This window comes from Macaca nemestrina, chromosome 13 (genome assembly GCF_043159975.1).
Source record: "Macaca nemestrina isolate mMacNem1 chromosome 13, mMacNem.hap1, whole genome shotgun sequence".
NCBI lineage: Eukaryota > Metazoa > Chordata > Mammalia > Primates > Cercopithecidae > Macaca > Macaca nemestrina.
Window position 1 is genome coordinate 120,683,479 of NC_092137.1, and position 12,378 is coordinate 120,695,856.

Here is a 12,378-nt window from a genome sequence, read left to right on the forward strand (position 1 = left end):
TTCAATAGGCATGATATATATCCTGAATTAATTTCTTCTTCGATTAGCATCTATCTTGCCTATATATTGGCATTTTCTCAAATTCTCTGGAGATGTCCCTTTCATAATTGGAACAAAGGTGTCTGTTACGTGAAGTAGTGCCTCCAGTGAACTCTATGGGAACCTCTTGCCTCCTCTGCTTGGACACCAAGAATTTGAATCTACAAAGTGTGTGTCAGGAACAGGCTCATGACTCATCCTCACTTTTATCTACATCTGACAACCTAACCTCCTCCTGGGAGCCTTTGCGGCACCATTACATAAATCTTTCAAGCAGCTGTTGCTACAACTTCTCTCTCATCCCTAAGGAGTAGCCTCTGCCTTATAATGAAGCTAGAAATCTGTGTGATAATTTAAAAAGCGGGGGAGTGGGGGTGGGGTTTCTTAGACTTCTAACAACCCACCAGGTCACTTCACCCAACAATCGAACAGGGGGCTTCCTTCCCTCCTTTTCTCAGTGGGGTTTATTCAGAGTCTTCAGCACTTTGCAATTGCATCAGCTTAAAAGAAACTCCCATCTCCTGGCTTTCTGAGTAACCTTCCAGTGTTTTTCTGAACCACAGCCTATTTCTCACTGATTTGGTGACCTCATTCTCTGTCCTCATTAAGTTCTCTGATCACATTCGTTGAATGAAAGGGGAAGTTCATTCTGCCTCCATAAAGGTTCCCGTGCAGCCTCGGCCCTCACAAGGGACAGGCCAGTCTCTTAAGCTGCATCCACAGGCCCTGCTTTCATCACAGGGAGGACAGCAGAAACCCCCCCAAGAACCGCAGACACCCTCTCTGCAGCCTCCCAACTAATCCACACAGCAGAGTGGCTCTGCCTTGCCGAGAACTAACTCCGGCACTGACATGCCCAGGGCCACATCTCCAGCAGGTTCTCAAGTTCGTAAACACACATCCCTTAGGCCATTTCCCTGGGTTGTAAACTTATGGCTGGTTGCTAGGCTGACAAATTCACCACTAATATCCATTAACTCCACTCTTGCACCACATTAATAATATTATACAAAAGACACGGGGACTCTCTCCCTCGTACTTTACTTCCTAATGATCCACGTCATCTGAGGCTATTCGGGACATAGCTACACCACTTCTGCTGGATTCCAGGTACCTGGAGGGAGTTTTCCTTTCAGTTTCCTTGAATTCCAAGTCATCACATCGTCACCATCCTTCGTGGAGAATGCAGGAAATTCTACACACTCTGTTCTCTCAGCGAATGCGTGGAATCTGAAACATGAAGAGACGCTCATCAGGAAGGTGGGACGCAGGTGTCCGTGCATGCCTGTTACTTCTCCTGGGACTGAACGCGCTCTTCTGAGGCACTGGGCATCTTCATCTTCTTAGCCACGGTCACTATTTCTCCTTGCACCTTGTCAGTTCCACAAGCAAAAGACAGGGAGGCAGAATAGCACAGAGAATTGTGAATGATGTGGGATTTTAACTGACAACTCATCCTTTCATTAGAGGGTAAATTAGCTCAACCAAATGGTATTTCCTGGTTCTGGGAAAATGACACTCTATGCTTATATTCTTTCTCTTGTTCCCAGGGTTCCATCATGTCAACACAGCTTAACCAAGCCAGGGGTCTAATGAGGGGCCCCAGTAGCACCCATCAGCTCTGTGGGTTCAGGGAGGACAGCTCATGACACAGACAGCATTTGCCTCATCTGCCTGCTGCTGATGCGTACCAGTCAACTTTAACTCAGCAAACACACACTTTCCCAAGGAGCCAACCTTAGGCACGAATAAGAAGCTTCCTGTGTGGACAAGTTTTTAGGACCTGTCTCTTCAAAGCATAGTCCGAGGAGCAGCAGGTTAGGAATACACACTCCCAGGCCCCCACCCAGCCCTGTGGAGTCCAAATATCCATTTAACAGGGTCCCCAGGGGGCTGACAGGCACAGGAAAGTTGCAAGCACTGGTGTAGTGCACGGGGTGACGGGCTAAGTCACACCCTCAAAGCCACTTAACTGGAATCCAACAAGTCCATAAAGAGCAGGACGTTTCTTTCAGGCGGGCAGAGGAAGTCACAAGTAATGCTCCTCCAGCCCCGCAGGAGTTCCATCTCTGCCTAGCACCACACACTCAACTCAGAGAAAATCCCGAAGCACCGCTTAGGATGGAAACGGTGGGAGAAGTCTAGGGAACCCACCTCAGCTATGGAAAGCCTCAGTCTCTTCCTAAAGGGTTTCAGGCAAGACTGGAATAATGACTTGACGGCAATTAAAAGGTCAGCCTCATTCTGGTGGCCCTTCCTAAAGCCAGTGAACTCTTAGCCTGGCCATTCCCAGCTCCTGCAGGAGCTTCATCCGGAGCTGAAATGTCCAGCTCCCTTGTCCTGCAGGGCAAGGAGGGGAGATGGGTAAAGTTCGCCCCAGCAGGCCCCATGCCCTGAGTGTCAAGGCCTTTGGCGCCCAGGACTTCCCACTCTCTGATCTGTTTTCTAGATTAGAAAAGAGAGCAGGGCGGAAATTGCCTCTGGCTGATACAGTCTCGTTTGTGCAGGAGCAGTTCAGCATTACGACAGGCTGTTTGAGCCTTAGAGCACAGCGCTGTGCTTGGACTGGTGGTTCTACCCAGACACAGCCTCTGGCACAGGAGAAGCCCGAGTCCAGCTGGAGGGTCACCAGACCAGGCAGCCTCCTACAACCTGAGACACTCAGGACATGCCACTTGCAGCTGGAGAATAACTGCCCTCCAGCTGGGGCCCCACAGCCAAAGGTACACCAAGAGCAACCAGAAGCCATGGAGTGTCCAGGCAGGGAGTGGAGAAGGCAGGGGCACTACTCGTGCTGGGTTACACCTGCCTGCAAAGGCCCAGAGCGTGGACAGGAGGATCAATGCCTCATCCTTTTCTGCAAAACCCACCTCCACGCACTGCACGGCCTCGTTAGGTAGCTGAACCACAGTTTCTCTCACAGGAAATTTTTCCCTGGGCTCTTGCATGCCCCAGATGAGCTAAGCCGAGAACAGCAAGAGAGGTGACTGGCCAGTTGCCTCTTTCAACTAGTGAGGTTAGAGGAGGGAGCCCCCATCTGTACTTAGGGGCTCAGGACCCAGAATGGGAGCCGTATACCTGATGTTAAAAGATTTCAAAGTGCTGTAAGAGCAGCCACAGCAATGGTCCTTAGAGTCCCAACGTCTTGTTAATAACGAAAATTCCTAGCCCTTCACAGAACCTGAAAATTAGAATTCCTGGGGCTGTGGCTATAAAATTAGCATTTCAATCAAGCTCTCTGGGCAGTTATTATGCAAAGTGATGGGAAAAATGCATATTCCCGGACCGCTCTATGACAGGGAATGAGGCTGCAAGGTGAAGCCTGGCCTCCGTATCATCAACAAGCTCCCCAGCGACTGTGATGAGCACCTACACTGAAGAATGAGATGCCATCTTACCCTGTTAGGAGGGCTATTATCAGAAAGAAAAACTAACAGATGCTGCTGAGAAGGCAGAGAAAAGGGAAGTGTCAGGCCTCTGAGCCAAAGCTAAGCCATCGTATCCCCTGTGACCTGCACGTACACATCCAGATGGCCGGTTCCTGCCTTAACTGATGACATTACCTTGTGAAATTCCTTTTCCTGGCTCATCCTGGCTCAAAAGCTCCCCCACTGAGCACCTTGTGACCCCCCAACCCCTGCCCGCCAGAGAACAACCCCTCTTTGACTGTAATTTTCCTTTACCTACCCAAATGCTATAAAACAGCCCCATCCCTATCTCCCTTCTCTGACTCTCTTTTCGGACTCAGCCCGCCTGCACCCAGGTGATTAAAAAGCTTTATTGCTCTCACAAAGCCTGTTTGGTGGTCTCTTCACACAGACGCGCATGACATTTTGGCGCCGTGACTCGGATGGGGGACCTCCCTTGGGAGATCAATCCCCTGTCCTCCTGCTTTTTGCTCCGTGAGAAAGATCCACCTACGACCTCAGGTCCTCAGACCCACCAGCCCAAGAAACATCTCACCACTTTTAAATTCGGTAAGCAGCCTCTTTTTGACTGTCTTCTCCAACCTCTCTCACTATCCCTCAACCTCTTTCTCCTTTCAATCTTGGCGCCACATTTCAATCTTTCCCTTCTCTTAATTTCAGTTCCTTTCCTTTTCTGGTAGAGACAAAGGAGATGCGTTTTATCCGTGGACCCAAAACCATGGGGCTGGTCACGGACTCGGGAAAACATTCTTCCCTTGGTGTTTAATCACACGGGGATGCCTGCCTGATTATTCACCCACATTTCAGAGGTGTCTGACAACGTGGGGATGCCTGCCTTGGTCCTTCACCCTTAGCAGCAAGTACTGCTTTTTTGGGGGGCAAGAACCCCCCAACCCCTTCTCTGTCTCTACCCCTTCTCTGCTTTTCTCGGGGCCAGAACCCCCTGACCCTTTTTCTCCATGTCTTGACCACTTCTCTCTGCTTTTCTTGGGGGCAAGAACCACCCGACCCCTTATCTCCACATCCTGACCCCTTTCCCGCTTTTCTAGAGGGCAAGAACCCCAAACCCCTTATCTCCAAGTCCCAACCCCTTTCCCGCTTTTCTGGAGGGCAAGAACCCCCCAACCCCTTCTCTCCATGTCTCTATTCTCTCTTTTCTCTGGACTTTCCTCCTTCACTATGGGCAACCTTCCACCCTCCATTCCTCCTCCTTCTCCCTCAGCCTGTGTTCTCAAGAACTTAAAACCTCTTCAACTCACACGTGACCTAAAACCTAAATGCCTTATTTTCTTCTACAATGCCACTTGACCCCAGTACAAACTCGACAGTAGTTCCAAAGAGCCAGAAAACGGCACTTTCAATTTTTCCATCCTACAAGATCTAAATAATTCTTGTTGGAAAATGGGCAAACGGTCTGAGGTGCCTGACGTCCAGGCATTCTTTTACACGTCGGTCCTTCCCTAGTCTCTGTTCCAAATGCAACTCGTCCCAAATCTTCCTTCTTTCCCTCCTGCCTGTCCCCTCAGTCCCAACCCCAAGCGTCGCTGAGTCTTTCTAATCTTCCTTTTCTACAGACCCATCTGACCTCTCCCCTCCTCACTAGGCTGAGCTAGGTCCCAATTTTTCCTCAGTCTCCCCTCCCCCACCCTATAATCCTTTTATCACCTCCACTCCTCACACCTGGTCTGGCTTACAGTCTCCTTCCGTGACCAGCCCTCCCGCACCCGCCCAGCAATTTCCTCTTAAAAAGGTAACTGGAGCTAAAGACATAGTCAAGGTTAATGCTCCTTTTTTTAATCCGACCTCTCCCAAATCAGTTAGCATGTAGGCTCTTTTTCATCAAATATGAAAAATCCAGCCCAGTTCATGGCTCATTTGGCAGCAACCCTGAGATGCTTTATAGCCCTAGACCCTAAAAGGTCAAAAGGCCATCTTATTCTCAATATACATTTTATTACCCAGTCCACTCCCGACATTAAATAAAAGCCCAAAAATTAAATTCTGGCCCTCAAACCCTACAAGCGGACTTAATTAACCTCACCTTCAAGGTATACAATAATAAAGCAGAGGCAGCCAAGTAGCAATGTATTTCTGAGTTGCAGTTCCTTGCCTCCACTGTGAGAGAAAACCCACACTCCAGCACACAAGAACTTCCAAATGCCTGAACTGCAGCACCCAGGCATTCCCCCAGGACTGCCTCCCCCAGGAGCTTGCTACAAGTGCCGGAAATCTGGCCACTAGGCCAAGCAATGTCCGCAGCCCAGGATTCCTCCTAAGCCATGTCCCTTCTATGCAGGAACCCACTGAAAATCAGACTATTCAACTCACCTGGCAGCCACTTCCAGAGGCCCTGGAACTCTGGCCCAAGGCTCTCTGACTGACTCCTTCCCAGATCTTCTCGGCTTAGTGGCTGAAGATTGACGCTGCCCCATCACCTTGGAAGCCTACAGGACCATCACAGACGCTCTAGGTAACTCTCACAGTGGAAGGTAAGTCCGTCCCCTTCTTAATCATTAAGGAGGCCGCCCACTCCACATTACCTTCTTTTCAAAGGCCTGTTTGCCTTGCCTCCATAACTGTTGTGGGTATTGACAGCCAGGCTTCTAAACCTCTTAAAATTCCCCCACTCTGGTGCCAACTTGGACAAGATTCTTTAATGCACTCCTTTTTAGTTATCCCCACCTGCCCAGCTCCCTTATTAAGCCAAGACATTTTAACTAAAATATCTGTTTCCCTGACTATTCCTAGGCTACAGCCACACCTCATTGCCACCTTTTCCCCCAGTTCAAAGCCTCCTTCGCATCCTCCCCTTGTATCTCCCCCACTTAAACCACAAGTATAGGATACCTCTACCCCTCCTTGGTGACCGATCAATCACCCCTTACCATCCCATTAAAACCTAATCACCCAGGCTGGGCGCGGTGGCTCACGCCTGTAATCCCAGCACTTTGGGAGGCCGAGGCGGGCGGATCACAAGGTCAGGAGATCGAGACCACGGTGAAACCCCGTCTCTACTAAAAATATAAAAAATTAGCCGGGCGCGGTTGTGGGCGCCTGTAGTCCCAGCTACTCGGGAGGTTGAGGCAGGAGAATGGCGTGAACCCGGGAGGCGGAGCTTGCAGTGAGCCGAGATCGCGCCACTGCACTCCAGCCTGGGCTGGGCGACAGAGCGAGACTCCGTCTCAAAAAAAAAAAAAAAAAAAAAAAAAAAACCTAATCACCCTTACCCCACTCAATGCCAATATCCCATCCCGCAGCACGCTTTGAAAGGGTTAAAGCCTGTTATCACTCACCTGCTACAACATGGCCTTTTAAAGCCTGTAAACTCCCCTTACAATTCCCGCATTTTACCTGTCCTAAAACCAGACAAGGCTTACAAGTTAGTTCAGGATCTGCGCCTTATCAACCAAATCGTCTTGCCTGTCCACCCCGTGGTGCCAAACCCATATACTCTCCTATCCTCAATACCTCCCTCCACAACCCATTATTCTGTTCTGGATCTCAAACATACTTTCTTTATTATTCCTTTGCACCCTTCATCCCAGCCTCTCTTCGCTTTCACTTGGACTGACCCTGACACCCATCAGGCTCAGCAAATTACCTGGGCTGTACGGCCACAAGGCTTCACGGACAGCCCCCATTACTTCAGTCAAGCCCAGATTTCTTCCTCATCTGTTACCTATCTCGGCATAATTCTCATAAAAACGCACGTGCTCTCCCTGCTGATGGTGTTCGGCTCATCTCCCAAACCCCAATCCCTTCTACAAAACAATTCCTTTCCTTCCTAGGCATGGTTAGTGCAGTCAGAATTCTTACACAAGAGCCAAGACCGTGACCTGTAGCCTTTCTGTCCAAACAACTTGACCTTCCTGTTTTAGCCCAGCCCTCATGTCTGCGTGCAGCGGCTGCCGCTGCCTTAATACTTTTAGAGGCCCTAAAAATCACAAACTATGCTCAACTCACTCTCTACAGTTTTCACAACTTCCAAAATCTGTTTTCCTCCCCCTACCATCGCTCAAGGCAACACTTATGCTGATAAGGTAGCTAAAAAAGCAGCTAGCATTCCAACTTCTATCCCTCATGGCAGTTTTCCTCCTTCACATCAGTCACTCCCACCTACTCCCCCTCTGAAACTTCCACTTATCAATCTCTTCCCACACACACGGCAAATGGTTCTTAGACCAAGGAAAATATCTCCTTCCAGGATCACAGGCCCATTCTACTCTGTCGTCATTTCATAACCTCTTCCATCTAGGTTACAAGCCACTAGCCTGTCTCTTAGAACCTCTCATTTCCTTTCCATCATGGAAATCTATCCTCAAGAAAATCACTTCTCAGTGTTCCGTCTGCTATTCTACTCCTCAGGAATTTCTCAGGCCCCCTCCCTTCCCTACACATTAAGCTCGGGGATTTGCCCCAAACCCAGGATGGGCAAATTGACTTTATTCACATGCCTCGAGTCAGGAAACTAAAATACCTCCTGGTCTGGGTAGACACTTTCACTGGATGGGTAGAGGCCTTTCCCACAGGGTCTGAGAAGGCCACCGCAGTCATTTCTTCCCCTCTGTCAGACATAATTCCTCGGTTTGGCCTTCCCACCTCTATACAGTCTGATAACGGACCAGTCTTTACTAGTCAAATCACCCAAGCAGTTTCTCAGGCTCTCGGTATTCAGTGAAACCTTTACATCCTTTACCATCCTCAATCTTCAGGAAAGGTAGAATGGACTAACGGTCTTTTAAAAACACATCTCACCAAGCTCAGTCACCAACTTAAAAAGGACTAGACAATACTTTTACCACTTTCCCTTCTCAGAATTCAGGCCTCTCCACGGAATGCTACAGGTTCCAGCCCATTTGAGCTCCTGTGTGGACGCTCCTTTTTATTAGGTCCCAGTCTCATTCCAGACACCAGACCAACTTGGACTGCACCCCAAAAACTTACAGCCTGAAAACTCACCAACCAAGCAAGTAATTACAATGAACCCCGTTAGGTTCTCTCTAATTAGATGTCCTAGGTCCTCCCAATTCTTAGTCCTTTGATACCTGTTTTTTCTCCTTCTCTTATTCGGATCTTGTGTCTTCCGTGTAGTTTTTCAATTTATACAAAACTGCATCCAGCCCATCACCAATCATTCTATATGACAACTGCTCCTTCTAACAACCCCACAATATCGCCTCTTACCACAAAATCTTCCTTCAGCCTAATCTCTCCCACTCTAGGTTCCCACGCCGCCCCTAATCCCGCTTGAAGCAGCCCTGAGAAACATCGCCCATTATCTCTCCATACCACCCCCAAAAATTTTAGCCACCCCAACACTTCAACACTATTTTGTTTTATTTTTCTTATTAATATAAGAAGACAGGAATGTCAGGCCTCTGAGCCAAAGCTAAGCCATCATATCCCCTGTGACCTGTGTGTACACATCCAGATGGCCAGTTCCTGCCTTAACTGATGACATTATCTTGTGAAATTCCTTTTCCTGGCTCATCCTGGCTCAAAAGCTCCCCCACTGAGCACCTTGTGACCCCCTCACCCCTGCCTGCCAGAGAACAACCCCCTTTGACTGTAATTTTCCTTTGCCTACCCAAATCCTACAAAACAGCCCCACCCCTATCTCCCTTCGCTGACTCTCTTTTCAGACTCAGCCCGCTGCCCCCAGGTGATTAAAAAGCTTTATTGCTCACACAAAGCCTGCTTGGTGGTCTCTTCACATGGACGCGCATGATAGGAAGTCTCATAAATTGTTGGTGGCAATGTAAATTAGTACAGCCATTATAGGAAAGAGTATGGAGATTTCTCAAAAAACTGAAAATAGAACTACCATACAATCCAACAATCCCACTACCGGGTATTTACCCAAAGAAAAGGAAGTCAGCATATCAAAGGGATATCTGCACCCTGTGTTTATGACAGCCTTACTCACAATAGCCAAGATATGGAATCAACCTAAGTGTCTGTCAACGAGTGAACGAATAAAGAAAAGTGATATATACATGATAAATATTCTTCAGCCACAAAAAGAAGGAAATTCTGTCATTTGCAGCAACATGGATGGAACTGGAGGACATCATATTACAGGACATAAGCCACATATAAAAAGACAAATATCACATGTTCTCACTCATGGGTAGGGGGTGGAAAAGTTGATCTCATGGAGATGACAGTAGAATGACAAATACCAGTGGCTGGGAAAGGTGTGAGGATCAGGGGGATAAAAACAGGTTGGTTAACGGGTACAAACATACAGTGAGATAGAAGGAGAAGGTTCTAATGTTCCGATGGTAAAGTAGGGTGGCTATAGTTAACAAAAGTGTATTTTATATTTCACAATAGCTGGAAGACGGGACTTAAGATGTTCCCAACATATAGAAATGATCAATAAGGTGATGGGCATCCTAAATCCCGACTTGATCATTCCACATGCTAAGCATGCAACAGAATATCGCATGGGCTCTACAAATATGCACAAATATGTATCAATTTTAAAATATTTAAAGAACAAGTGCTCTGGGAAGACCTTGTACCCATTTCAAGGAGAACTTAGGAAAGGATTTTATAATTCTCCTTGTAACCACAGAAGTAGCTGGTCTTTCTCTACAAGAAACCTAAACTTACACACACACACACAGACCCAGGGTGTGGGGGCATGTGTTTTAAAATGCAGGTTTTATTGTTATTCGGGTATTGTGAGGTCAATAGATAAGGAGCCTGCTGCCACTGAAAAGACAGTTTGTTACTCACAGTTCCCCTATGGACTGAATTGTGTTCCCCCAACCCCAAGCCAAAAAAATTCCCATGTTGAAGCCCTAATTCCCAATGTGACTGTCTTTGGAGATAGAACAGGAGGTAATAAAAGTTACCGAGGAGGTAATAAAGGTTAAAGGGGGTTATAGGGCAGGGCCCTGATTCTATAGGATGAGTGACCTTATAGGAAGAGGAAGAGACACCAGTGAGTGCTCGCTCGCTCTCTCTCTCTCTCTCTCTCTCTCTCCACCATGTGAGGACAGAGTGAGAAGGCAGCTGCCTACAAGGCTGGGAGAGAGCCCTCACCAGAAACCGAATTCATCTTCACCTAGTACTTCCCAGCCTCTAGAACTGTAAGAAATAAATACATGTTTAAGCCACCCAGCCTGTGGCAACTTTTTATGGCAGCCCAAGCTGACTAGCCCAGTTCCCAGGAGGAGAGAGGGGCACAGCGTGCCATGCAGGCCACACAGGGAAGCACCGGGTCAGCCGGAAGGCAGAGGGAGTGAGGGGAAAGGTAGATGAGGACCTTTAGTGTGGCTTCCAAGGGAAGGAACAGGAGAGGAAGGGTAAGCAGGCTTAGGATTGGCTATTTGAATAATTTCTGTGGTCTCTGGGGTGTAAGGGCTGTCCCAAGTTTTCTGGTGCATGGGCCTGGAGTGATTAGGGTAGAGAACAGTGGTTCTAAGTGAGACAGCCTGGACTGGCAGTGTGGGCTCTGGCTGGTTTGCATATGAAAGTGCACCCTAGTGAGTAATTTGCTATCTCTAGGAACTGGCTAGCCCTACAAGGGACGGGGTCTCCTGGACCAGCAAGGCACCAAGAGGTCAAAGGATCATAACTGCAGAAAATAGAAAGGCATGATTAATACAGGATGGAGAAGAAAAGATGCAGAGAGACTAGATACTACACTGGAAAGAGGAGAACACAGCAACAGATTGGTTAAAGCCATGAAGAATGCAAGACCCACTGTTGATCCTGTGTGAGCAGGCAACCCGCTTGCTGTCACTCAAGAGCACATTTTCTGCCTACCTGCTGTGGGTCTTGGCACTCAGATCCTTTAGGAAAGCTATAGTGTCTTCTCTTCTGGCATTGAAGGACACTGTGTAGACTGGATACGGGATCTCCAAGGCCCTCTGGAGTAGAAGCTCCTTGGATTCTTCAGGAACATCCCCCACCACAAAGTAGTAAATGGATTCAATCTGCAAAACAGTGGTGCCAATGGTTTATCTCCCTGACATGCCCTAGCTTGGTACTAGACTCGTCAGTAATACCCTTTCTACAAAATGACCTCTTAAAAAAAATGGGCAGAAAGAAAGCAGCCCTGCCCAGGGTTTTCTGAGGACACCAGGGCCAGTCAGGAAGCGAGATATTCAAGGCTTGGTGCCAAGAAAGTCTCTCAACAGTGGCTATTGTCTTGGGTATGGCATGAGAATAATATGGTTGGCAGATTTGGAGAACTTCCTCTGGGCCACAAATGTATCGCAGTGGTTATTTTCAAGTCAAGCAATGAAGGAAGGACTGGCACAGCCCCTGCAGGCAGGAAGCTTATCTGCCACCTCCCATGGCAGCGCCAGAATCCTACGATGCAAACTCATGCGTCCTCTGTCTGAGGCAGAATGTGGAAAGGAGGGCACATCCCCAGCTGGCTCCACCTCTGGGCTCACCTCAGCAGGGACTCACACGCCTGGGGCTAGGGTGCGGCTGTCCTGACTGTGCACAGCTGGTCAGATGCCAGGTCCGCCTGCAGTGCCCTGCCTCTTACCACCAAACCAGGCCATGAGAAGAACGGGAGAATAAGCAACCCCTGTGTCCGGACACACACCCACACATACACACACACACACCTGAAACCAGTGATTCTGGAAGATGCACACCTCCCCCAATAAGCAGACAATCCCAGAGAAGTGCCACCTGCTGAACTGAGAGAGAGAACTCTCTATCTCAGGGCAGCCGCTCCTCCCGCCCTGTGGCAGCCCCGCCACCCTCGCTCCTCCCAGGACGGTGCTTCTGCAGTGCTCCCCACCCCTGCCACCCAGGAGCTCTGTCACCTCAGGCAACTGACCTAACTTCAGTGTCTTCCCTTGTAAAAAGGGAGATAATGCAGTTTATTATTCATGGTGGAATTGAAACAGGATGACTTCCAACTATATGTGCATTTCTA

The 12,378-nt window shown here is 48.5% G+C and overlaps 1 protein-coding gene across 3 annotated transcripts in view; it reads right to left on the reverse strand.

Moving 5' to 3' along the window:
* The window catches only part of LOC105490064 (von Willebrand factor A domain containing 3B), a 248,703-nt gene that overhangs the window by 197,094 nt on the left and 39,231 nt on the right, over positions 1-12,378 (reverse strand). For all 3 annotated transcript variants that reach the window (XR_011612122.1, XM_071077305.1, XM_071077304.1), the window contains exons 6-7: positions 11,247-11,416; positions 1,154-1,269 (exon numbers count right to left, since the gene is read on the reverse strand). Coding sequence is in view for 2 of the 3 variants with exons in the window: in XM_071077305.1 (XP_070933406.1) it covers positions 1,154-1,269; positions 11,247-11,416 (286 nt within the window). In the remaining variant the exon portion in view is untranslated. The remainder of the gene's footprint in view (positions 1-1,153; positions 1,270-11,246; positions 11,417-12,378) is intronic.